The sequence below is a fragment of the Denticeps clupeoides genome, chromosome 14 (genome assembly GCF_900700375.1).
Source record: "Denticeps clupeoides chromosome 14, fDenClu1.1, whole genome shotgun sequence".
Taxonomy (NCBI): Eukaryota; Metazoa; Chordata; class Actinopteri; order Clupeiformes; family Denticipitidae; genus Denticeps; species Denticeps clupeoides.
Window position 1 is genome coordinate 10,628,469 of NC_041720.1, and position 26,948 is coordinate 10,655,416.

The 26,948-nt window shown below is 43.4% G+C and overlaps 2 protein-coding genes across 13 annotated transcripts; one reads left to right on the top strand and one right to left on the bottom strand.

Annotated features, from left to right (window-relative positions):
* Positions 1–194: 194 nt before the first annotated feature.
* cyp39a1 (cytochrome P450, family 39, subfamily A, polypeptide 1) lies at positions 195–16,164 on the bottom strand. Of its 10 annotated transcripts, XR_003751892.1 has the most exons (13): positions 14,229–14,787; positions 13,119–13,254; positions 12,779–12,953; positions 10,907–11,056; positions 10,170–10,263; positions 9,990–10,085; positions 9,387–9,477; positions 8,264–8,397; positions 7,945–8,040; positions 6,580–6,668; positions 2,305–2,398; positions 2,090–2,177; positions 882–923 (listed from the first exon to the last, which is right to left on the bottom strand). XR_003751892.1 is itself a non-coding variant. In XM_029002565.1 (12 exons), the coding sequence occupies exons 2-12, from the start codon at positions 14,403–14,405 to the stop codon at positions 1,964–1,966; spliced, it is 1,452 nt and encodes a 483-aa protein (XP_028858398.1). In that variant the 5' UTR covers positions 14,406–14,582; positions 15,904–16,164; the 3' UTR covers positions 195–1,963. The 10 variants fall into 10 exon arrangements, 7 of the variants coding, with proteins under 7 accessions (XP_028858398.1, XP_028858399.1, XP_028858403.1 ...); XM_029002565.1 differs by lacking the exon at positions 2,305–2,398 and adding an exon at positions 15,904–16,164 and having other exon boundaries at positions 195–2,177; positions 14,229–14,582; XM_029002566.1 differs by lacking the exon at positions 2,305–2,398 and having other exon boundaries at positions 195–2,177; positions 14,229–14,582; positions 14,737–14,837.
* Positions 14,841–25,890, top strand: reps1 (RALBP1 associated Eps domain containing 1). 3 transcript variants are annotated; one of them, XM_029002561.1, is made up of 20 exons: positions 14,841–15,464; positions 16,531–16,654; positions 17,436–17,629; positions 17,781–17,937; positions 18,360–18,484; positions 18,849–19,011; positions 19,253–19,316; positions 19,423–19,577; positions 19,695–19,816; positions 21,420–21,500; positions 21,950–22,037; positions 22,164–22,262; positions 22,347–22,419; positions 22,493–22,623; positions 22,822–22,889; positions 22,990–23,184; positions 23,285–23,374; positions 23,550–23,698; positions 23,807–23,912; positions 24,021–25,890. In XM_029002561.1, exons 1-20 carry the CDS (start codon positions 15,312–15,314, stop codon positions 24,087–24,089), a joined length of 2,406 nt encoding a protein of 801 aa, XP_028858394.1. In that variant the 5' UTR covers positions 14,841–15,311; the 3' UTR covers positions 24,090–25,890. The 3 variants fall into 3 exon arrangements, with proteins under 3 accessions (XP_028858394.1, XP_028858395.1, XP_028858396.1); XM_029002562.1 differs by having other exon boundaries at positions 18,360–18,421; XM_029002563.1 differs by lacking the exon at positions 21,420–21,500.
* The last annotated feature ends 1,058 nt before the right edge of the window (positions 25,891–26,948 follow it).

Sequence of the window (26,948 nt, forward strand, 5' to 3'; positions counted from 1 at the left end):
CACGAACAAACTGTTCATCATTGCTAGATATAAACAGCTCATTAGACCAACAGATGTTGAATAAATGCATATTGCACAAATCGGTATTGAAAGAGAGAGAGGGTGCACACATCACAAGATGATTTCACAGGTAAATAGCCATTTCAGGACTAATTTACTAACTAATTGGCCTCTAAGAATACACAGACACACAGTGGTATCCATTTTTTATTTCTGTTGCTGTTGTGTGACAGATGGCAGAAGGACACACTGACCTCGGCTGAGATGCTGTTTATTAAAAACTGGTGGTGACTATGCGCCTGATTGTGTGGAAAGGGGGTTCATTGTTTACGCAGGCGGCTCACCTAATCTTCACGACAAGCAGGTTATTATTCACCTATTAATAACACGTTGTTTTAATAGCTATGCACAAACCGTGTCTAGATTGTAACGGTGTTGCCGCAGTTCACCTCGGCTCCCTTGAGTAGGACATGACCTCTAATCTCCCAATACACTCAAATACCTGGATTAATACTGAATAATTGCAAATCAGACACAAAATCACGATTATCTTTTAATATCTGTGAATGTGGTGTCATGGCCTGAAGTTCCAGGTTTGGCTGTTGCTCTTCTGGTTAACCAAGTGACACACTTGTCTTCACACTTGTACAAATGTCTCTGACCCCACCCTCCATTAGAAATTACGGGTCCTCTAAAAGAACATTGCCCTTTAGCCTGTATCCCATGAACAGCCTATTCTGAGTGTCCAGCGGTGGGTCCTTAAAACTATTCCCACCTCCAACCCCGTGAGCCCTTCTGGTAGGAGCAGTTGTCGTCCTGGAGTGGAACGGGACGAGGCAGGCCATGGTATCTCGCTACCGATGTCTGTACTCCACTGAGCAGGGTCCCTCCGGCTGCTGCGTCCCCACAAGGTGAAGAGGACTCTGTGGGTGAAAGCAAAAGTCTCACACTGACATATATTCGGAGAGATTTACACTCGCTAATTAAAGATCCAGCCCCCCCCTGGAGCAACACAGGCTTCGTGTGCCTGATCCAGGGACCCAGTGGTAGAACTAGGATTTACTCCTGGTCAAGATCTTTAACAGTATTGAGCAGCAACACACACCACTGTTCAAAGTTTTTAGGGTGATTAAGAAATGCCCTTGTTTTTGATAGACAACTGTCAAATCGGGTGAAAACTCCAGACCAGATATTGTTCATGCTGTAAATGACACTGATAGCTGGGAATGTTGCTAATGCGTGTATGTATGTGCATGTAAAGAGTAACTTTAGACTTGAGTGCCAGTGGATGATGTGTTTGTTAACCCAAGTTTGACCCTTTAAAGCTTCATTTCATTATTAGAAAAACATTTAAGTAGAGGTGAACACCTCCAGTGCACTGAAGAGCAATAAATTCAAATTCACACTAGTACATTATCTAACATTGTTATTTCAAACATTTGAATACTTATTATTCTTTTTGCATTTTTTGAAAAACAAGGACAATTCTAAATAACTGGTGGTGTAGATGAAAATGCAACGCTGACAATGTCAAAGGTGAGGTCAAGCCAAAGAGAACAGCAGCTGCACACCGCCACAAACTACAGTAGGGAGAGAGAGCATGACTGCGATGCAGAGATTAAATCCAGCCTACTTGCCAGGTGAGGATCTCCTGAATTTCCCAAAGAACTAAAGAACAAAACTGCAAAATGGAGGAGTGTGTTGCATAGAGGCTGGGTCAGTATGTCAGTAAAGCATTGAACAGAAGTGTGAATACTGTAATTGGCTATCATTTGCCTGGCAGGTTTCATTGTACCTATATACTTGTTCCAATTATTATTATTATTGCAGTCTTGTTCATCATTACATAATTATAATTATATTGCCTGTATTGCCCTATATTATATTATAATATGCAATATTAATTAATATCATTCCTTGGTTAAAAATCACAGTTACTGAATTCTCATGGAGAAATTTCAGATTAGTTTGGAAAAACAAGTGGATGCTGGAGCCTGCCCTTTGTCCCATTAGGTAAAATGGGTTGAAAATATGTGGTTCTAGAGATCATCACAAGTAATGATCGGTCAGACAAAGGCATAAAACTTACCGGCTTTGGCAAAGAGTCCAGCAGAGTGAACTCATACTTATAGAGAATTAAAGCAACAAACATGTGCAGCTCCATAATGGCATACCACCTGTTAAAAAAATGCAGAAAAGGGCAGAAAATGGTCACACCATGACTAAATGAAACCATAATAACACACACACATTCTCCTCACACAGAGCTTCAAAAAGGGACATAAAATTTTCAACAAGCCTCACATGGCACATTCTTTAAAAACGGCCCTTTTCCATGTTGCGTGGCCTTTGTTAGTATTCCTCAGGAACACCGCACACAAGCTGGTGCCATTTCCTCCTCCCCAGGGAGCAACAGGACATGAAAAGAGAGCGAGAGCGCAACAGAGCGACAGAGAAATGACAGGCGGAGGGGCAGAAGAAAAAAAAAAAAACAAGAAAGGATTGGAAGTGACGCTCCTGATAGATTCCACTGTGACACTTCACTTCCAGGTGCTTCCGGATGAAGTCGTGCACGCAGCTTAAAATGCCAGATGCAGCGAGAAACAGCGAGGAGTGGACGACAAGAGAGAAAGAGGGAGGATCGGGGGAAAATTGCAATTCCTTGATTGCACAGATAATGAGAAACCCTGTGCATCACTATATTATCTGCAGCACACAGACTCAGCGGCTCGATATTCTGAATGTTGGCTTTACTCTAAATAAGACGATATTTACATTTTGTTTACATGAGCGGGCATTAGAGTATTCCATTATCTTTCCCGTTTAAGTGTTTGATTGTATGGTTAAGTTCATGCTTAATGATATGCTGACAACACATTCCCTATGCGCCTACATCATAATGTCCCTCTACAATTTGACCAACCAGCCCAAAAATCTTTATTTTTTGTAAACCGCAGCAATCTTTAATTACATAGTGATAATTTAAGGACTGGTGGGGGGGGGCATCCTTTTAACTTTCTGATAATTTCTGTAAAATGCAGCAATGGGAAAAAAAGCATCTACATGGCAGTGTCTTATACAGAATATCAGATCGTGCTGTCCAAAGGCTCTTCAGTCTGTAGGTATGGACACAAATCTTCCCCCATCGAGATGTGATGTGATGTGATGCTGGTTCCTGGTTCCAGGAATCAGATATCGTGTGTGAGGGCACCTTACAGGACAAACCATGCCACACTTAATCACTTGACCACAAAATGCCCCATGAAAATATCTTTCCTCCACTTCATTCATATTTTTTTTCTTTCCCTTTGTCACTGGGTATAGTCATTGCAAAGAACAGGAGGGGATTGCTAGAGATAGAGACAGCCAGAAATAGACAGGACAGGGGAACAGCAAGAGTGATAGAGTGGGTCCGAGCAGCGTGGCGTTATCTGTCATAATAACCTTGAAGACAGTGAGTCACGGCAGGCAAGTGCGTCAGTGACGCAGGCAAGGCAGGTCAATCTCCTCAAATGATCAAAATCAAATTAGATGGGAGCGGTCGGGGGTGTGCCGGGTGAGCGGGGCTCGGTTATGTCTGCTCGGCTGTGGGCAGAGGACCCCTCCCAAGGTCCAGCGGCCAGCCGTGGGCTCTTCTCTTCGTGGTGCGGGGGTGTGGAACAGAGTGACGATGGGTTCGTGAATGAAGTCGCCGTTCTGAGATGGAGGAGGAAAGCACGATTTGTTCAGCGGAAGAGGCCACGCCGGAGCCTCAGGTTCACGGCTTTGCGGGCGCTTCAGTAATCTCTAATCATTGTGCCTCATGACTCATGGGTGAGGATCTGAAAGGATTTAATGTTCTCTTCCATGTAGTGGTATTACCACGTGACCGTGTTTTGCTTTCATAAAGCCTCCAGACCTGCTCTACCAGAGTTTTACCTTTTAGCTGAATTTAATGAGTATTTACGTTCTGCACCAGAAGCCAGTACCTTAAGCCTATACAAATGATTTATATAGGCAGAATCAGGGCTGTAGGCAGGTAAAATCTGAACGCCTTGAAGCACGATGTGATTCTATGTTTATGTTCCCTCTTTCCCTCGCTCAGGCTCAACGTTTCCCACACTGAGGATGGGGGCAGCTGGGGCGAGGGTGAGCTGCATGCTGGACTGGGAGTGGTCTTTCATCCAGAAGTGCAGCTGGGAATGCTTTCTAACTCTTGATCTTGTCCCGTTAGCGTCACGGCGGCCCTTTTCTGCCCCGTCCCGAGGGCTGATGAGATGTCATTGCTGGCCTCCCACAGGAGTGCAAGAGCGCGCTGACATTTAAGCCACGTACCAAAGCCAGGGCCACACACACAGAACTAGCTGATACAGCCATTGCCACGGGGTACACGGAACCACAAATGTAGTCTTTTTAGGGATCAAGGAAATAAATCCACGTTACAGTAAAATTACAGTCAAGTTAAGGGGCAGTGGTGGCCTAGCGGTTAAGGAAGCGGCCCCATAATCAGAATGTTGCCGGTTCGAATCCCGATCCGCCAAGGTGCCACTGAGGTGCCACTGAGCAAAGCTCCGTCCCCACACACTGCTCCCCAGGCGCCTGTCATGGCTGCCCACTGCTCACTCAGGGTGATGGGTTAAATGCAGAGGACAAATTTCACTGTGTGCACCGTGTGCTGTGCTGCTGTGTATCACATGTGACAATCACTTCACTAATGCACAGTGTTGTGAATGAGACCTACTTAATATCCAGCTGCTGGAAATGTCAGTTATGTGCAATTTCAGCAGTGCTTAAAAAATTTATTACAGGGGCAGTGATGGCCTAGTGGGTAGGTTGTGGGTTTGAATCCCGAACCGCCAAGGTGCCACTGAGGTCCCCTTGAACAAGGTATCATCCCCACACACTGCTCCGCTTTCACAGCTGCCCGCTGCTGACAAAATGGTGATGGGTTAAATGCAGAGGACACATTTTGTTGTGTGCACCATGTGCTGTGCTTCACATTGACAATCACTTAACTTTTTCACTTCTTTCACACAGACTTCTTTTCTAAACTTAAAAGCCTGCACAACACAAAACTTCAGTGAACCTATAGTGAAAAATACATAACATATTTGTTATAAATGTGTCACTACCACCTTAATATTTTAGAATAAACATTTTAACAAGTGAGGACTTTCTGTCTGTGACAACAATTAAAAATTACGTCATATTATGAACAATGTCTCTCATTAAGAAACGCAGACTTCACATGCGGCATTTTATGGAAAGAGAAGAAGGTAATGCAAACAATTTCCTTGATCTTGTGGGTGTGACATAATAAAAAAAAAAAAAAAAAAAAGTGCAATAATAAGCAGTATATGATGCATGTCTCAGTGAGAATATTGTGAAACCCTTTTTAGCACACCCCAGTTTTTCCCATAAGGTAACTGGCACAGGTAAAAATAAATAAATACTATACTATACTTCAGAATAATACAAAAAGGCCTTTTTCAGGGAACAAGAAATTGTGAAGAAAGTCAAGGCGTCAGTGAGTACAGACTCCATCTCCATCAAAAGGTACTCAGAGACTGGGGAAAACTGGCAGAATAAAAGCCACCAGAACACAAGTTCAAGCCACAGCTTCAAGTACAGCTTAATAGCAAGCAAGAATAATGATGATCTGGACAGAAGAGCTAAAGCAAGTGCCACGCATTTACGGGGGGACTTTTGAAACATTTTCAGAAGACCTTTCTGAAGAATATCTGGTTTTCATTGTAGAAAAGAGTTCTGCTGTATCTGCCAAAGGTTGTTACTCTGATAAATGGGTTCCATGATTTATGTTTTAACTTCCAATTGTTTCTTCAATCTATGCTTCAATAAAAACTGGAGAAATTTTAGGTTTCTAAAACTTTCACAAGGAGTTTATATTACAGCATTTTGTGTTACAAAAATTGTGCCTACTGTCGGTGGGTTAAAGAACAACTGCAGTCATGTACAGGAGATTTTACTACACACAGGTATAATTTACAGGTATAATTTACTAAACACCAAAAAATTATTACTGTAAAGCTATAGTCTTCCGGGCTTAGCATTGATAAAACCTTTAAGTGAAAGTGAAGTGATTGCCATTGTGAAACACGGCAGCGCAGCACACAATGTATATAACCATCACCCTTGGTGAGCAGCGGGCGGCCATGACAGGTGCCCGGGGAGCAGTGTGTGGGGACGGTGATTTGCTCAGTGGCACCTCAGTGGCACCTTGGCGGCTCGGATTCGAACCGGCAACCTTCTGATTATGGGGCCGCTTCCTTAACCGCTAGGCCACCACTGCTGGCACTGCTTTTTTGGGGAGAGGGGGGATTACATCCTTGACAGCACTACTCACAAACATTGAAACATGGAAATACTGAAACCTCAAGTCTGTTTTATGCAGCAGTCAAAACCTCACCACCTGAGCTATAAACTACTACCAGTGATTTTACACGGTACGCCTTTCACGCCAAATTCAAAGATCAATGTCACATGATGATGCATGATGTTATTAGGAGAATGACAATTATCTCCACAGGGAAAGATGGTACACTGTTTCTTAAAGACAAATCTGTGGGGTGTTTTTCTAACCTTCCTGGGCACTGGTATTTGCCTCCTCCAAATGCCACGAAGCCTTCCAAGAAGGCATTTTTTACTAAATCCGCCTGCTCCCACCGTTCCTGTGGGAAGAAAAGTTTCACTTTAAAAAAGCAGAGGGCCTCAGTCGAGATTAAAGCAAGGTTTTATGTAACACACATGAACCGTGTTGTTCTTTGAGGTCTATTTCTAAACCAATCCAGTCAGTCAAGCAAAAAAAAAAAAAACAAGAAGGTCGGGACACTTCACCTACTGTCTCGTCTCTAAATGAACAAACTTGTTACAAAGTCCAAGTGAGGTCCTTCGCTGTGTAAAATATTTATATATGCTATTTTGGGAATGTTTTTTAAAAAGTAAGAAACTGACCTAAGGATGCACTCAGTAAAGTTGAGTGTGTTTCCACTGTCTGTAAAGGGCAAAGGATTCAGTGAAGAAGAAAAACTACTTTAAGAAGGGGACAAAAAACATTATATATGCAGCCAGAAGTGTAATGGAATCTCATTAGGTGCTAACTAAAATGTTAACAGTAAAGATGACCGTTAGAGCCACTGATCTTGTGTTATGGTTCATAATGCATTCTGGCCGTATCTCCATTGGCAGCAGAGCAAGATGGAGGCTGGCAGCAAGACTAGGAAGAATGCCACTAAGACACTGTCCTTGAAAAAAAAGGAGATCAGATGTCACATTCGAGAGCAATCCATTCATCAATTCGTCCACCCATTATCCAGTTCAGGGTCGTGGAGAAGCTGGAGCGTCTTTGGCCGTGAGGCAGAAACAGGACTGATTTAGAGCTACCAGTTCACTTAACCTGCAACCATCCAACAGTATTTCTTCATTGATTCTGCTGGGATTGTTTTTTTTGTACAAAATTACAACAAATGTTCCCACCAGAAAGGATGGATCAAATTCAGTCTACAAATATGTTCCCCAACTGGTGTGATGGACTTATACCACTTTCCATCACTTAAATAGATGACAGTCAACAAGACCTCATACAATGAAAAAGAACAATGTTAAAAAAGAATGATACTGCTTGGTCCACAACCAAGCAGTCTTAGGGGGCCGAATCCTTCAGAGGACATATTCATCAGGATGTGGCCTGACAAAGCGGTCCCAGTTTGGTGGAACCTTCTATTCCCAGCATGACTGTTGCTGCAAAGGAAACACTGGCTGGGGCAAATATGCTTGCCATGACAGGAAGTTAACCCAAATCATCCCTTTACCTCTTAAGGAACCAACCAGGCAAGTTCCTGGAGGTACCTAGCCAGACATGGTGCACATCTGTGGTGAGGGCATGTTTCCCTTTGTTTTTTTATTAGGTACTTCAGCGGAGGAAGACACATGCATTTAACCACTTACTGGCCTGAACTCCTCAGGATTCGGGAAGTATTCTGGATTCCTGTGGGCCCAGTAAGGCGACATCATCAGCAGGTCACCCGAGGGGATGATGTAATTCTGGAAAAATGATTTTTTAAACCATCAGCCTAGACCATGAGCATTACTGACAAATATGTAGTATCTACAGAGGGCTTTCTCTTTAGGAGGTTCTATTTGCTTGATCTACATTCATGTAACGTTTTAGACCTAATGCCAACCTGTTGTTAGAACACTAGTTTCACTAGTTTCCAAATATGTCAAACCCTTGGTTGGGTTGGGAATTAGAACATCAGTAGCCCACCTGCAGCTTGATGGGCTGCACCACTTTTCGTGTGATGGCGCCTGGGGCTCTGAGGCGCATGGCCTCCAGGATGCACCACTTCACATAGGGCATCTGCTGCAGATCCTCTAGAGTCAAACTGGTTTTCTTTTTGTCTTAGAGGAACACACACACACACACACAAAATGCATGCACATACTCTGTCAGAGTTGTCATTAAGTTGCATTCAATAATGCTTTAATATGTTACTATCATATTACAGTGCATAGTTGAGGCTGTTCACTTCAGTTCTGTTATGCAAATCAATAATTGATCATCATATTTTAGCACCACAACATACTAACTGTAAACATTGTATAACATTCCCATTGTATTACTAAACTGTAACTGATCTATGCGCTTATTATTGTATAATGTCTCCCTCTCTCTTACATTTACAGCATTTATCAGACGCCCTTATCCAGAGTGACTTATAATCAGTAGTTACAGGGACAGTCCCCCTGGAGCAACTTAGGGTTAAGTGTCTTGCTCAGGGACACAATGGTAGTAAGTAGGATTTGAACCTGGGTCTTCTGGTTCATAGGCAAGTGTTTTACCCACTAGGCTACTACCACCCACTCTCTTATTTCAATATCAGAATCAGACAAAACCCCTCAAATGAATCTGGGATGTCAGAACTACAAACTCTACACATGAGTAACAGAGGGCAAGTATGAGTTTATGCTGACCTCTAGAGGTCAAAACACAAAGCTCTAAAACAAGTTCTATTTGAAGTTCCAGAAGATGCAGTCTTGAGTTGTCCTCACACCAGTGTGGGGAAAATTAGTAATTTCCCACATTTGTCAGTTACCCTATTTAAAATGCATTAGTAGTGAATGTCTATATAAAAGTAATTTAACTTATTAATTTGATTCGAAATTCTGAATGAATATTCTTAATTGTTAACCATTTACAAATGTTGTAGCTTGTTTAGCTTGCAGCAATACTTAACATTGACTGCTGTGAAACTCATACATAAAATAACATAATTAGAATTGAATCAATTATAAAAGATAAGTGTCTATGACAGGATAACAAATCAGAAGCATCAGAATCCTATCAAAATTTCAGCTCTCTGGCCTTAGTGTTTGCAGAGATTTGATACCTTGTTTTTTCATGGCTGCGTCAATCTGCTCCATTGCAGTCCTGTACGTTATGGGGTTTGACATCATGAAGGCAATGGTCCAAAAGGTTATCTGGGCAAAAGAGTCAATTATTTTACACACAAATAGTATATATATACAGTACAGGCCAAAGGTTTGGACACATCTTCTCATTAAATGTGTTTTCTTTATTTTCATGACCATTTACATTGGTAGATTCTCACTGAAGGCATCAAAACAAGTGGAGTTATGTTCTTAACAGAAAGTGGAGACCTGGCCTCCACAGTCACCGGACCTGAACCCAATCCAGATGGTTTGGGATGAGCTGGACCGCAGAGTGAAGGCTAAACACCTCTAGGAACTCCTTCAAGACTGTTGGAAAAGCATGGCAAAGAAACTAGAATATAAAACGTGTTTTCAGTTATTTTACCTTTTTTTATGTTAAGTACATGATGCCTTCAGTGAGAATCTACTAATGTAAATGGTCATGAAAATAAAGAAAACACATTGAATGAGAAGGTGTGTTTTTGGTCTGTACTGGATGTATTCTGTATATATATCTCACACATGCACGCTATAGTCACATACAGTATTCTGTCATTTACCGGAATTGCGTTAGCAAGGGAAGCCCAAAGCATGAGCAAACCATAATTTGGCAGGAATTTGTCAGTAATTGTGGTAACCAGGTGCTGCAGGAGAGTCTGAGAGATAAAACAAAGCAAAAAAAAAAAAAAACAATGTAACAATAGGAACCCTTTCTTTCATTAGCAGCTGAGTGTACTCACTTGGTTGCCTGTGTCAGTACACTCATTGTCCTGAACCCTGCTGATCATGTTCCTCACGGTGGAAAGAAGCCACTGCTTTGCTTGTGCCCATTCGCTGTGAACACCAGAATACTTCTGTTACTGTTAATGGCTGAGTGGATGCTCCTGATCAAGCAATATTGTACTTTAAAGGCAGTCTTATACCCTTTGAAAACAGGACTGATTGGGAACAGTGATCCAGCCAAAGGCCAGGCAGGTAGGCGATGCACAGAATACACTGTATTTAGATTTGCCGCCCTTATCCAGAGTGACTTACAATCAGTAGTTAGAGGAATAGTCCCCCTAGAGACACTCAGGGTTAAGTGTACTGAACCTGTGAATTTCTGGCCTTTGGGGGCAATCATATACAAACACAGTGCAGATTTGAGGAATGCATAAATTTCATGACACTAAATGTCATATGCTCATGCCATTCAAGCAGTGCAATGTTAAATTATTTTAAACAATACGACTGTTTACTAAACCTACCACAGCAAGTTCCAATCTTGTACTGCCAGGCATTCGAGCATTCCCAATTAACTCACAATAGCAACACTCTCACCACTGCTTCTTAATTATCATTCCATGTTATTTACGCTACTTCTACCTACTGTAGCCCTGGATTTATCTCATGCCGAACTTGGGGAGAAGGAGGGTAGTGCTAGTGCTAAGTGGGTACTGACCCACTTCTGATTTATGCCACTGGCAGAGGGACTCACCGCAGAAAGAGGTCCGGCAGCTGGGACCCGTACTCAAATCCCTCGTCGTAGATGGCGAACTTTTGCTTAAACTCCTGAATGGCGGTCATGTGGCCCGGGGCGTTACATTTACCCAGCAGGTTGCTCATGACAGCTGGATACATCACAGTCCTGTGGTCCAGGAAATGGAGAGGAGGGAGGAAATAAACTAAATACATTGCTGCTTTGCTGCTTTTTCTTTTTGTGGTAATAATAATAGCCTCAAAAACAGTCAGTCATACTGTGACGCAGGAAGGTCAATCTCCAAAAATGATCAAAATCTAATTAGACAGGACACATTGAGTGAGATCTGTGAAATTGTATTCCCAATCAGCTAATCATAAAGATAATTAAAGTTGAAACTATCACATATGGAAAGAAAATTAAATGGCCATTTGTAACAGCAGTAGTAACTCTTCAGTAGTAAGCAGTAGTATGCTTTATACAGTGCATACGGAACATATTCACAACGCATTACTTTTGTTCACATTTTCTTATGTTACAGCCTCATTTTTATATCCTCACAATTCTATAAACAACACCCCATAATGACAACAAAAAATCCCCTAAAATGTATTAAAAATAAAAACTCAGAAAGCACATGTATATAAGTATTCACTTAGTCAGAGAGGTGACCAAGAACCCAATGGTCAGTCTGTCAGCCCTCCAGAGGTCCTCTGTGGACAGAGAAGAACCTTCTAGAAGTCAACTTCTCTGCAGCAATACACCAATCAGGATTGTACGATAGTGGCCAGACGAAAGCCACTTTTTAATAAAAGGCACATCACAGCCGGCCTGGAGTTTTTCAAAAGGCACCTGAAGGACTCTCAGACCATGAGAAACTTTCTCATCTGATGAAACAGAGATTGAACTCTTTGGTGTGACTGCCAATACGATCCCTACAGTAAAGCATGGTGGTGGCAGCATCGTGCTGTGGGGATGCTCCAGAGCGCTCTTGAACACAGACCAGTTTATCTTTCAGCAGGACAACGACCCTAAGCACACAGCCAAGATATCAAAGAAGAGACTCTGTGAATGTCACTGAGTGGTCCAGCTAGAACCCAGACTTGAATCTCTGGAGAGATTATCAATTGTCTGTGCACCGACACTTCCCATCCAACCTCATAGAGCTTGAGAGATGCTGCAAAGTGGAATAGGACAAACTGGACAAGAATAGATGTGCCAAGCTTGTGGAATCATATTCAAAAAGACTTGAGGCTGTAATTGCTGCCAAAGGTGCATCAAAGTATTGAGTAAAGGCTGTGAAATCTTGTGTACATTTTTTTTTTGATAAATGTATTTTTATTCAAATTTGCCAAAACCTCAAGTAAACTTTTTTCAGTTTGTCATTATGGGGTGTTGCGTGTAACATTCTGAGGAAAAATGTATTTAATCCAATTTTGGAATAACAACAAGATGTGTAAAAAGTGATGAATTGTGAATACTTTCCCACCAAACAAGGAAAGGTTTGAGGACCATCACTGTCACCTCAAAACTCCTATATCATCCAGTTTCAAAGTGCTATTATTATATTTCTATTTGTTTCCTAGTGGGTACTATCAGTGAGCACACAACGAAATGATTCCTATGCCACCTTGGTGGTTTGGGATTCGAACCGGCAACCTTCCGATTACGGGTCCGTTTCCTTACTAGGCAAACCACTGCCAAATAATTAAAATGTGGTTGCAACGGGCCTCAAACCAGGTTTGCCTGTACCTACTGGCCAGCCGCAGATTGTGCGCTACCTCCCGGCCACAGTGCTGAACTGCTGTTACAGCAGATGTTAAATTTGTTAAATAAAAAAAAACATTTTCAATGCACCCTTAATATGAGAATTGCAGCATTAGGCGGTACCTGACAAGGTCATTAAGACACCCAGAGCCCTTGGTCCCCAGCTGCTCCAGGTGGGCATTAAACTCCTCACACAGGTGGTCAGCCAGCAGGGCGGAGTTGCCAGGCGTCAGCCTGCCCTTGATCAGGGAGTTGCAGGCTGGGTGGAACTTGAAGAAACTCTCTTTACTGATGGATGCTGCCAGGGATTGAAGAAAATGGTAAAATAGCAAGAGGTCACTATGAGGGTCAATAAATATAGACAGCTGGAAACGATGGCAACCATTCTACGTTTACACTGTGCATTATTCATCAGCAGCAGCAGCAAGTGTTACTCATGTCAATGGTTCTAATGTCAATGTACCGGTCTGATAGCAGGGGTCCTGAACTGCCTGCTCAAAGTCCACATCTTTGGACATGAAAAAGATGCGAAAATGTTCAGGGAGCGTCACAAAGGTCAGTCTCTTCCCAGCGGCATGCACAGTGAAAACTGGCCCATACTGAAATAACACAGATATGTATAAATAAACTTGCATACAATATAAACACAATACTAATATAATATAAAGTGCTCAATTAAAATCTGTTAAGTTTACATATTTTGTGCTAATGCTCAACTTCTCCACGGAATAGAAAGAGCAGCTTCATTTCTATTCATTCAAACACGCAGTGTAGGAATCACATTTGTCCATTCAGCCACCCAGTCTCCCCACAGACTTGCACAGCAGTCCAGACAGTTCACATTTCTTCCGGAACAAAGAGCCGTGTCAGAGGGCCACATGGCCTGAAACACTGAGCCCTGCTTCCATAAATTACAGCAGGCCAGCACGTCCAACTTACAACTGACGTCCTATCAACCGAACAATGAACTTGAGTAGGAATCAGGGCGCTGAATGGGTTTTTTATTCAAACATTTGATTATGTAACCAAATAAATGAAACAGTGTCCATTCTAGGTGACGTGCCACCTCTTGAAGAACAGCTGTGGTTAAAGTATAAAGTGCAAACGCAATAAATGACATTTTCGTAATGTGGTTGTTCATTTCTTCCCAGCATTTTTTAGGACTGTTAAATATTTAAGCTTTAATTTAGTTGTTCTTTACTTTATGTTATTTTCTTATACAGCAAATTACATAGATTACTGTATTGTATATGATCTGCATTAAAGAATTTATAGTTTGAATTGTCACATTTATCTATATTGTACAGTACAAACATTATTTTTTAAAATACATGCACATTTTTGACAATAGACGATGTAGAATTGGCTAAGCTAGACATGGTATTATTAAACCATTTCCTATTTTCATTATATATGTAGTACATTCTGCCTGTCTGCCAACTAAAGTCACTGGGGGTGGAGAAACGGGGACTGCCGAACCTATCGAGAACTTGACTTAGTTAACCATTTTTTCACAGTTTGCTACCTTATATTTTTCTATAATGTATTTAATGGCGTATTTATTTTGACATACCTTAGCTCTCGCTTCAGCAATGAAATGCAGAGGGGCTTTGCCAAATTCTAATGCCGCACCAAACCAAGGGATCCATCCTTTGACGCACGGAGGGGCATTAGGGCTGGTTTCAGAAAGCAAAAGGTAAAGGGAAATAAGTAGGACTGCTAAGGAGAGGACGATGGTTATCCAGTCCATGCTACCTGGCTCTGCGACCGCCGCCCCCCCGTGTCTGACAACTTTGTAGCACCTGTCACTCGGACCAGACGGGAGCAGTGGAGTGATTGTACTCCAACCAATCAGAAGTCTTGGTTCCACGTTGGGGCGGTTCTTATGTGAAACGTCACATCCGGGTGGGCGAGCGTTAGAAGTTCACTAAAATAAGGAAAATCATGTAGTCGTGTTACATAATAAAAATAATGTTAGTTAAATACGTGACCGAGTGTAAATATGTAGCAGACACGTTAATAGATCACATATCATTGCAAATGTAAGTTTAGATAAACGTAATTGCGCTTTTTAATCTCACGGAATACGACGCAGCAGCAACTCCAGTCTAACTGTATTTGACATGCCGACATATTATTATCTCATCCGGGTCTTTCCGCGGAACCCCTCTTCCGGTGTCGGCGTCACAGTGACGTCACGGGGCGCAGGAATGGCGGCTTTGGGTTTTGGAGGAAGGAGCCCGAAGAGCCTGAAACTTTATTTCTAACATCATCTCTCAAACGTAGCCGGGATTTGTTTTTGTTTTTTTTAATGGTCCGACTCGTGGAAGCCCTGGCGCCGCGCCTCTGACGCGGAGTGCGGAGGGGGAGGCTCTCGTTTTTGGTCACGTTAAAGTCCGGATCGGAAGTTTTGGGGCTAGTTTATCCCCCCCCCCGGCTAACGTGGCTGGCTAGCGACTCTCTCCGACCGCAACCTGACGGTAGCGCGAACCCAGCGGCGTAGCCACCGGGAGTCCAGCGCCCGCGTTTTCCCATGACCGGCCAGGACGGACCTCTTCCCCGATAAGCTGCAGTTAAGCGAGCGGCGTCGTTGTCGTCGCCCACCCCCCTCGGTTGTTGTTTTTTTTTGCGGGCTCTTCCAGCTTCTCTCGCTACAATGGAGAGTTTAACCCTAAGCGACGTGGAACAGAAGTATTACTCGGACCTGTTCGTCTACTGCGACACGGACAACACGAAGAAAGTGGCGTCCAGTGGCAAAGTTGTGGAGCTTTTTCGGGCGGCCCAGCTGCCCAGCGAGGTGCTGCTGCAGGTGAGGGGTGTGTGAGTGTGTTATGGGTGATTCGCGTTAAACCCCCTCCGTCACCTGGCTGAGGAAGGGCGCCTGGGTTCGGCTGCCGACTCCGTTAATTAACTTTCAAGAAGAAGCTTCGCGAACACGTGATTCGCTCCCGTGTTTAAATCAGCCCGGTTGTTCCGTAATACGACGTCGGCTCCTTTTCATTGGGCACATGTGCTTAAAACTGGCCGTCCCGGTCTCTCCCGGTCTCCTTTTTACACGTTAACCTGGCGAGAAGCGGAATGGCGTGTAAAAATAATAATAAAAAAAAGCGGTCCTCATCTCACGGCGGCCTGGTGCAAAGATGGCGAACAAGACGCTTTAAACGCGGCCGGTCGCACTGGGCTGGCTGGACACGATGCCACAAGCTCCCGTCGCCGATCTGGAGGGGTGTGTCCCGTTTCTGACTCACTCGCTGCTGGTTCTGTGAAGCCCCGCTAGCCGTCGTGATTCGATCCCCGGTGGAAGGCGACACATCAGCGCAGCCCCGTGCTTTTTACCGGTATATTCTTCACCATTTTGTTCGACTGCACTGATGCAACGTCTCCTGTTGCAACGTTCTGGGAACGTTTCAGTGTTTCGTGCCAGATTTTGTCTATTCGTCATGCCCTGAAAATAATATTTCACTGTGTTTGGTAAAAGCACGAATTATACATATTTGTAGTTTTTTTTAAATTGCACATATTCTGTTCATGAAGGAGACTATTTAGAATATTTTAGTGGCGTTTCTACCTTCATTGCTGCAGCCACCACACTCATGGTCAGCGTCGAATCCCAAAAAGCCTCGAATATAAAACAAAAATAGCCAGCAAAACTATTGCAATTGAGGGCAAGTTAATAAAGAGGACAGAAAGGGTGAAAATGAGGGCCATGGGGGCAATGCAGTCGAGACCGGAGAGAGCTGTGGTGACGCGAGGATTGAGAGAGGTCTCTCCGTTACGTGCCAGGTTTAGCGCCTTGTGTTTATTAAAAGATCGTCTTTGGATGAAACCGCGCTCGATTGACTTGTCGTTTGACCTAATGCCCTCTACCGTTACAGATCACGGAGCTGTGCGGTGCCACCCGCCTGGGCCATTTTGGGAGGAGTCAGTTTTACATTGCACTCAAGCTCATTGCTATTGCCCAGTCGGGCCTGCCCCTGCGAGTGGAGAGCTTGAATTCAGGTAGGTGCCCTGGGGGCTGGTGCTCCGTGCTGGTCTGCTGCGTGCTTTTATTAAATCAAGCCTTCTCCTAAAGGTTAGCGTTGTGCTGTCCAGAGCGGCTGGTCCTGTAGGAAATGAAATGATTGTGCCAGCTGGACGCATTACATAACCACAGCAGGGATTAGCAGATAATCTGCACGTCTCTCTTTCAGAAATGGACTCATTGTATGCGTTCCAACGAAAACACTGTGCACAATTAAAGTGCCGTCCAGCCAGGCTCTTGTGAAACCCCAACTTTTTAGAGCCTGACATCTCCTCCACTGTCATTCAGTAGGTCTTTTCAGCAGTGCGGTTCTGTTGATCTCTCTGTCAAAGACCGATGCCACCAGGAAATGGCCACTTAGAGAGATAAAGGGGAAAATAAACTTGTGGAAAAAAGTGGAGTTCTTATGTGAAGAAGACAGGAAATGGCAGCAGCTCAGTGGGGTAGGAGATACAGAAAGAGAATAGAATCTCAACAGGAAATTGCTGACCATGCCTCAGGGGCACGACGTGTTGGGAGGGACATGGTTGCATCACACTTTTCTTTAAATTCGTATTTAAAAAAAAAAAAGTTTTTTCAGGATATCATGCATTGATGCTTGCAATAGCTGCTACAGCATGGTACATTTGACATCAAAAATGCTTTTTCCTTGTGCCGTATTTACTGCCACGTTGTATTATTTGTATTGGCGTTTATACAGGATGAATGTGAGAAGATGGCGCCTTGGTCTGAATTTTCGAATTCTTATTTCATGCACAGTCAAAGACTTGCCCTTGCCCCGTTTTGTGGTGGGCAAAAACGAACAGGAGGCCAAACATGCAGCTATGTACCCCGACTCTGAGAACCAGGGGCTTTACTCCGGAATCTTCCCCAGACCGCCAGGCAGAGTCCAGACCAAAAAAGCTTCGGCCCACGAGGTGATCCAGCCGGGCGTGTCCTCTGCCGATCCCCAGGTCTGCATTCTTTTCTTGCTTGTGTTTTGAGACAGATACGGTGGTGACCTTGCATTGTCGCTAATGTTGTTCTCTGATTAACCTTGTTTCAAATGAGGGCCAGAAGTAGGGTTTGAACTGAAGCTTTTGTCCTCTTGTTCCTCTCACACAGCCAGACAGCACCTCCCCGGTAGTGTCCCCTCACCACTCCCCACCCACGTCCCCCCACGCCTGGAGGAAGCACAAGCGGCAGCCCAGTGGGGGGAATGTGGACAGGCAACCTGCAGTGGCTACAGCTGTGTGGCCCCCGTCCTTCAGAGAAGCACAAGGTAAACAATGAGCAAGTCACAAAACGACTACTTAAACTTTATCTCCTGTTAGAATGGAAGTCATGCTTTGTTCAGGGAGCGTATTGAGAGCTATTTGGGGAAAAAAATCTTTTCATCTGAAGATGAATTGAGAGAGGAGTTTGTCTGGGTGATAGTAGCCTAGTGGGTAACACACTCGCCTATGAACCAGAAGACCCAGTTTCAAATCCCGCTTACTACCATTCTGTCCCTGAGCAAGACACTTAACCCTAAAAAAAAAAATTTGCTCCAGCGGGACAGTCCCTGTAGCTACTGATTGTAAGTCGCTCTGGATAAGGGCGTCTGATAAATACCTTATATGTAAATGTCTGCAGTGAGGAGATTCAGTGAGGAGATTCAGTTGAACTGACGTGTTTGCTTATTTTGCTCTCTCTCTCTCTCAGGCCCAGTGTCAGGTGATGGCATGTGGGCAGGTCACTCTTCTCCTCCTCTTCAGGAATCCTGGGTCAGTTTCACAGACACCCCTCCCTCCAGCACACTTCCACAAATGCATCCGTCATCAGTTCAGGTAGTGTGCGCCTGACTTCACTACTAGACTCTAAACTCCTCCTTCATCCTCATTAGTCAGTATGCATCAGTGTGATAGATAAGTTCCTAGCACTGTTGGGTGGAGCCTGCCTGTCCGTCGTTATTGAAGATGGACAGAGTTCTTATGTGAAAAGTTAAGTCTAGTACACATATACACACATTAGGCAGAAAACTATTTATTTGTGTACATTTGTCACCCATGAAGTATGTTAATTCCTTTTCCTTAATCCGCTGTGTTCTGTATTATGGCTGATGGAACTCAATAAATTATTAATTTGCTTTTAATTACTATGCAAGAGTGAACGCTATGACCGTGTTAACTGGTCATGGCTAATTTGCTTCAGGAGAGCACAACGATACGAACCGTGGCGTCAGCGGCTACAACCAATGAAATCCAAAGACAGTCCAGCGCCTACGACGACCCTTGGAAGATCACGGACGAGCAGAGGCAGTATTACATCAACCAGTTCAAGACCATTCAGCCTGACCTCACCGGCTTCATTCCTGGTTAGCACACCATTACCACACAGTACTGCAAAGGTTACCACGTGGCCTAGCGTCAAGGAAGTGGACCCGTAACCGAAGGGATGCGGGTTCAAATCCCCAAACCCCATGGTGCCACCGAGGTCCCCTTGAGGGACTGCCCACTTCTCTCTAAGGATGATGGGTTAAATGCAGATGGGACATTTTATTGTGTGCACTTTCACATACAACATGAGTTCCAAGACTGCTTTTTTTTTTTTCCCAGGTTCTGCTGCAAAAGAATTTTTCACTAAATCAAAGCTGCCTATTCTCGAATTGTCTCACATTTGGCAAGTAAAAGTTACTCTTTGGATTTACAGTGAAGACATGTCTGTTGCATGCCCATAGTGAATAAATAATAAAGTCTGAAGAAAAAATTAATTTGATCTGTTACAGGGAGTTGTCGGACTTTGACAAAGATGGCGCCCTCACGCTGGACGAGTTCTGTGCTGCATTTCATTTGGTGGTTGCTCGGAAAAACGGTTACGATCTTCCGGAGAAGCTTCCGGAGAGTCTCATGCCAAAGCTGATTGACCTGGATGATTCGGCAGGTTAGTCCCGAGTCCCTAATTTTTTGCTTTTTGGCCGCTCTGCAGAGTCCAATTCATGAAATATACTTTTTCTTTGTGATGATTTATTGTGTGTGCTCGTGTGTTTTAATAATGCAGAGGTCCCAGAGCCAGCTCCTGATGTGGGCTTCTCCAGTTCGCCAGTGGAGGTCACCCCCAACAAGTCCCCCTCCATGCCCTCCCTGAGCCAGAACTGGCCTGAGCTCAACCAGAGTAATGAGGTCTGCAACTCCATCCCCCACCTCCTGCTCGCTGCTTTAGGCTGTGGTCACCTCAGAGTTTATCAGATTTCTGCGCAGGGTACCTTTCGCTGAAAGAACACAAAATTAAAGTTTTTTTTTTTTTGTTGCTAGGATGGATTTTGTTGCTAGGATGGAGTGCACTAAAAACACTATGCCATAAAACACGTTCTCGGGGCGACAGAAACAGCGTCATTGATCAGAAAATGGCTGTCAGTTTATATTCATTCTTATGTCTGCACCAGGTTTAATCTTACAATGTGTTATTATAAACACTTACTAGTTAAATTATAACATGTATAACCTATTAGTATTATATCACTATAATTACATAATTATACAATAATTTCAGTATTAGCTTTGTGGGTAACACTCTCGCCTATGAACCAGAAGACTACAAAGTCACAGGTTCAGACATCACTTACTACCATTGTGTCCCTGAGCAAGACACTTAACCCTGAGTGACTCCAGGGGGGGACTGGTTTGTAAGTCGCTCTGCATCTGAGCATTTTAGGTAAAATAAAATTTTTACCAAAGGGTAAGGGTTTTTTTTTTTTTTTGTTTTTTTTTTTTGCTTTAATACATGAGAACAGTTGTACTGTATTCTGTGCCAGACAGGATTAGCTGGCTGCTTTCGGGAACCGTTTCTTTAGGCACACGTGAAAGCTCAGACCGTGAAAGCCCCGCTTGTGCTTTTCTCGAGCGTACTTGCTGAGCGACTGAGCTCTACATTATTAGTGAGAAGCTGTGTCTGTCTTTTACTCCCCTGGGTGACTGGGTCGGTTTTAATGCTGCCAGATTTCCAGGGAGGCTTGCCTTTCTTCCTGCTAGATGTTTTTATCTGGCAGTGTGACATTTGCACTTTAGGTACTTAAATAGACTAAAGGAACGCATCTTTCAAAAGAGACTTTCAGCAGTGGTAGGCATCTCACAGGGTTTTTTCTCTCCAAAACTTGGGCTCAGCACTATATTGGTTGGCAGTATACTGGTGTCAGCATCCAGTTGTGTATCGTTTGCATCGCAATATTCAGGAATTACTGTGTTACTCAAGAAACGTTGCTCAACCCCTGGTTCCTTGAATATATTAGTCAGAGATCAGGTCATAGATTTGCCGCAGCCGATCACATTTTTTTCCCCCCTTGAGGTAGTAACTTGTGTGGCAACTGGCCATAAAAAACAGTGAAATAAACTTTTAAGAAAATATATATATATATTAATTACAAATATGAATTTAGCTTGAATGCATTAATTACAATACAAGCTATTTCAAGTTTTAATTAAGATCAAATGCTGTGTTTGAGAGAAAGAGATTGCAATTGTCCTGTACTGTGAAAATTCCATAATTACGTGCAAGTAATTGATTGTTTCTGTGATTTTTGTTAATTTTTAAGAAAATGATTTCTCACTAACCAGGTTCAGCCATCACTTCTTCACTTGCACTAATGATACTCTGACGAAATGTTGCCGACGCTTCCCACAGCATCGAACCCGGCCCTCACTTCTGCCTGACGAGGGCGCTGCTTTGTTGCTGTAGTGGTGACCAATCATGGGTGTGCAATAACGCCTGTCTGTTCTGTCTCTGCAGCAGTGGGAGACTTTTAGCGAACGCTCCTCCAGCTCACAAACTTTGACCCAATTTGATTCTAACATTGCACCAGCTGACCCTGTAAGTCGATCACTCAGTTCGTCTCCTTCACCGGTAATGATGTGATTAATCCCCACTTGCCACTGAAATCATTCTTCCTTTTTGAAAAGCAGTAATTGTAAAGTGTGCATGTTTTCAGTGCAACTCGCTGCTACTGCTAAATGATATCTTTTGTTTTTAAAATTTGCATGCCTGCCTCTTTCAGTTATTCTGCCTAGCCTGTTCTCACTTCACTACTTTGGTCTAGAGAGCCAATAGAAATCAAATAATCCCATCATCAGTGTATACTAGTATTTCAGGTGGTTTGCAGAGCATAGGAAGTGCTTTCTTGAGGTTGGTTCTACTGGTCCATTTGAGTCAGAAATTGAGCAGGACTTGGTTGATGGAAGAATGCTTAGGACATGGAGAATGAAGCCCTCAGATTTACTTTGTGTGCGTTAATTTGGTGGGAATGTAATGTCTCCTCGTAGGATACCGCCATAGTGCACCCAGTTCCCATACGCATGACCCCGAGCAAGATCCACATGCAGGAGATGGAGCTGAAGAGAACAGGAAGTGGTAAAACATTCTCCTTATGTTTCCGCTGCTTTGGGATCACACTACGTTTCCTGTTTTTTGTTTTTTTTTCCCCCCCATGAATTAAAATAAAGACCATTAAAATCAAACTTTTTTTTTTCTTAACAGATCACACACATCCTACAAGCCCTTTAATGGCTAAACCTCCTGAGCTCTCAGAAGAAAATAAATTACCAAGTTCCATTAAATTGCTTAGTAATACTGTTGGTAAGTATTTCAGTTTGCTGCTTGCGTGATTATTTTATAAGCAGTAGTAATCATTTCCTATGAGCACCTTTTTTTCTCTTGTAGGTGATGGTTATAGTAGTTCTGATTCATTTACCTCAGACCAGGAACCCATTTCAAGCGTTGTAACGAGACAGAGGTAGGTGTTGTAAAACTCGCATGCAACTCCGGAGATGAATATGGAGTGGTTATAATGAAGTCCCCTCTTTCAGGTCTCATTCAGGGGCATCTCCTGAGGGGTTGAAAGCGGTGGCCCCGCCTCCCCCTCCTCCCCGCCCCCATGCATCTCACTCCCGCTCCTCCTCTCTGGACATGAATCGAAGCTTTGCGGCCGGACCTTCAGGTTTGTGCCTGGCATATGGAGAGATCTAATTCGTGATGGCGCCGGTTAGAGGTGCAGCATGACAGTATTTATCAATTTTGCGGCGTCTAGTGAGGGGAAATCCTTTTAATGTTCAAAATACACTGCCAAAACACTACCAGTTATTATTTGTATTTAGTTGCAAAGATTATTGGTTTAGTGATTGTGCTTTGTCTGCAGCTGCACAACCACAAACAGGGGTGGTGGCCTTCCCACCAGCGGTGCCTCCTAGACCACTGCCCACCCAGGTATTTCAAACAAGCACCAGCACAAGTCATATATGATGTAATCACAACGCATTCTTTGATATGTTGAACCCCTTTTTTTTTTTTTTTTTGGCACATTAAGATATCCTGTCCTCTGAGCACTCAGGGAGTGGGTGCTCATGGCCATCGCTCAGGGGAGGGTGACAGCTTGCCCCCGCACTGTAGCACCTCCCCCCAGCAGATCCCAGAACAGCCCAACTTTGCTGACTTCAGCCAGTTCCAGGCCTTCACTGAACAGCCATCTGAAGATGGAGAGAAGGGTGTGGATGGGGCACAGGTAAGCCACATGCACACCCCTGATCCTCAACAGAGTCCTTTATAGACCTGTAAATTGTTGCAATTTCTGGAGTTGTTTTTGTATTGCTGGCTCTTTTTAGGTCGAAAAAGCCGTGGAAGCTGCTGGTCCTTTGCGAGCCGTAAAATCGGATGGTCAGAGCGATGAGAGATCCAGTGCTGTTGTTAACTCTGTAAGAACTATAACTATGCATCTACACTGGGCTTTAGTCAAAACTAGAACTAGGGCCTAATGAGAAACTTATAGTATTAATTAATTGCCTTAGTGGACCCCGTATTGGTCCTTGGGGAACCTGATGTATAATTCTGCTGTACGGCCCTAATAACTATAACTAATTTTACCCATAGGCAAAAGGCTCCACCCCTCTGGCCCCTCCCCCTAAGCCGGTTCGTAGGAGGCTGAAGTCCGAGGACGAACTGAGGCCAGAAGTAGACGAGCACCCACAGAAGTCCAATGTCATCGCCACTGTCATAGCAACACAGCCCTCCATCCCCCGGTGCGGCCAGCAAACACCTCCTTTGTTGTTTAAAGCATGTCTACGTTTCGAAGCTGATCAGGCTGGATGTATTTACATTGCAATTTTCTGTCTTGTGTGTGGTAACAGTTCTGTTGGCAAGGATAAAAAGGCTATCCAAGCTTCCATTAGAAGAAACAAGGAGACAAATACTGTTTTAGCCCGACTGAATAGTGAATTGCAACAACAGCTTAAGGTATACTATAAGATCACAAAGTTTGTTTCTGTTATTGCCTGTTTCTATGAATCTGTGCATATGGTAGGGTCCAACACAACATCAACCTGCTTTGTCTCTTCTGCACAGGATCTCCTTGAAGAAAGGATATCCTTGGAAGTCCAGCTAGAGCAGCTGCGACCTTTTTCGCATTTGTAACAGGAGGGGAAAAAATCCAGAGAAAAGATGATGGCTGAGATGGATCCTCTCAGAATGTTCTGCCCATTCTTGGTGTGGTGTGTGTATGTGTTTAAGAGCGTGTGTAATTTGCGCATACGTACATACAAAACACCGCATTTAGCTGATGTATTTGTGTGTAAGTGAAAAAATTCATTAATAAGCAAATTCACTCATACACAAACACACACGCAGCCTCCATGCACCCCTGAGAATATGGTATTGAAAATGTTTTTTGATGGTCAGGAATGTTACATTTTGGCACTTTTTAAGCAAACCAATAATAAAAAGACCTGAATTTGTGATAGATGTCTATCCCCTAACTGCTTTAGCACAGGTCTGGGCCTGACCTTGGTCAATGGGGTTAAGGTGGCCACATGCAGTCCTCAGGGCAGGTACTGGACTAACAGCTTTTGGGAGAATCCCCTGACTCTTGATAAGCGATAATCACATTCTCCAGAAGACTGTCAGACCTGGGCTGAGACAGTCGTTGTGTCTCCCCTCCCCCACCCCTCAATACATTTCAATGTGTGTCAGTTTCCAAAGGCTTCTCTGAATACTCCGTTCAGGTCATCCATTTCAATCACGCTCAGAGAGGCGCAGGAGGGGGACACAGATGTTGCTGCCCAGGTCTGACTGATGGAGGGGAGCAGAGAGAAGACGTTCTTGGGAGACGAAGGAGCAAGGCACTATGAAGCTATAAGCGCTCCATTGACGTCACTCAAACTTACCTACAGTTGATCAACCTGTTCTGTGTATTCTGTGGTTTCTAAGAAGTGATGATGAACATGAAATCATGACCCTCAGCTTTCTGAACCCCCCCCATTCATTTATTTTCCCTTTATGAGCAACTTTAACATTCTCTTTGCTATAGCAGAATGATTTTGCTACTATATACAGTCATTAAAATAAGATGACCGACGCCTGCTTCATCATCACCCCCCCCCCCTTTTTTTTTTTTTTTTTTTTTTTTTTCTTTGCACCATTACATTTGATTTTCTCCCTCTGTCTGTGCTTGTACGCTTTTGGGAGACTCTGCTTGCTCCTGTACGTGGTACACAATTGGACTCGGCCCTCATACAAAAACTACAGGCTCCCTTGTGGACAAACCGAACCAATGATGAAAGTGTGACCTGAAGTGACTGAATTCTGCACTTTCGCCCCGTTCCCTTTAAGCTTACGTTATTTTATGTATGTTCTTTCTTTTTCCTAACACTGTTTTAATCTGCATGTTGCTCATGTTTTTATGTAGTATGAATTGCTCTTAAAACAGAAAAAAGACATTTGTATCTGTATCTTTAACCTTTGTGTTTTTATATTAGGCATTTTTTTGTTTGTTTGGGTTTTTTTTTTTTTTTTGCTCTTCATTGAAGTTCCTGTTTGTGTGGGTTTTTCTTTCTTTACCAGCTCTTTAAAGCCTTACTCTTAGTGTTCAGGTTTTTTCACTTTAATTGGAGGCAGGACTGGGAGTTTCCCTGTCTTCCAACTGGGACTTAGAGAGACTTCCCGTCCGCCGACTTTAATCTCTGAAGTGAGCCTTCTCCCTGCTGTCCGGTCTGTTGTACTGTAAAAGGGCCTGTTGTATATTGTATGATACACACCTTTTGATCTCATATGTAAATTTGAGTTAATTGCTGACTAACAGCAAAACAAATCTATTTAATTGCTTATATTATGGCAGAGGGATCATAGATGTTTAACTGCATGGACGTATCTCTGCAGAATGAACTAGCAACTGTGTGATTTTTACACAAAATAAAAATGGCACAATATTTTAATCATCCCCATCTTTCTGTCATGATTTCAGTGGACGACTGAGTGGGAAATTAGTGTGACTAAATTAATGTGGCTTTCAGTGCTGGTGTTAATACTGACAAAATTTTATATATATATATATAGAGAGAGAGAGAGAGAGAGTCTTATACTGATGTGGAGTCAGTTTAGTGTCATTAAGTGAAGAGATGGTCATTGTGAAACACAGCACACGGTGTCACCAACAACATGTGTCCTCACATGCACATGTTAGCCAGTAGGCACCACGAAAGGCGCCTGAGGAGCAGTGTGTGGGGACAGTACTTTGCTCAGTGGCACCTTGGTGGTTTGGGATTCAAACCGGCAACCTGCCCGCTAGGCCACCACTGCCCACCAATTTATTTAACAAAGGAAACTTTTTATTCAGAGGTGATTGTATTGTTGATCCATACCTCCACTCACCCTCTTTGCTGGTTAGCTGTATCTAGTTGTCCATCCGTTTTTAAAACCTAATCTAAAACCTAAAATGTAATGTACCGTAATATATAATGTAGCATTAGTAGGGACATTCTGAGGGACAGCCAGCATGATAATAGTCACATAGATCCTGTCTATGTGACTACTAGTCAAAGGTGTGGACGCACTTTACTGTGTGGCGGTTAAGATGGAGCCATTTGAAGAAACAGGAGAATGCTTGAATCTGTTTTTTTCTCAACTCATCACTATATCAAAAACCGCATCATGAGATGCTGATTAACATGAGTGAGTGATAAAAAAAACCCGTCAGGACTGTTTTCTAGCTGAAGGTGGAGGAGAGGAGCCAAGAGTGTGAAGAGTGCTGCCATCACAGCAAAAGCTTCCTGCTTTGCAGAGACTTAAATATATGCCTTCTCTGCAATTTTTACGTGTGTTCTTTCATAGGCCCGAGTCTTGGTTTTGTTCTATAATGTAAAAAATGCAAGACCCATAGTGGGAAATGTATGACACTGGAAATGATGCAGATTAACATACAGAATACGGTGTGAACAGTGGGGGACCCCAGGGTGGACTAATTTGCATATGATATTGACATTAACATTTGTAGCCACA

Bases quoted from the DNA above. Each gene is read 5' to 3' on its own strand.
- reps1 (XM_029002561.1), top strand. From the start codon at position 15,312: ATGGAGAGTTTAACCCTAAGCGACGTGGAACAGAAGTATTACTCGGAC. The intron at 19,317-19,422 runs GCAAGTAAAAGT...GATCTGTTACAG, and splicing joins CTCGAATTGTCTCACATTTG to GGAGTTGTCGGACTTTGACA. The intron at 19,578-19,694 runs GTTAGTCCCGAG...TTAATAATGCAG, and splicing joins TGACCTGGATGATTCGGCAG to AGGTCCCAGAGCCAGCTCCT.
- cyp39a1 (XM_029002565.1), bottom strand. From the start codon at position 14,405: ATGGACTGGATAACCATCGTCCTCTCCTTAGCAGTCCTACTTATTTCC. The intron at 12,954-13,118 runs GTACATTGACAT...AATCCCTGGCAG, and splicing joins GGACCCCTGCTATCAGACCG to CATCCATCAGTAAAGAGAGT. The intron at 6,669-7,944 runs GTAAGTGGTTAA...TTCTTCCCACAG, and splicing joins ATCCTGAGGAGTTCAGGCCA to GAACGGTGGGAGCAGGCGGA.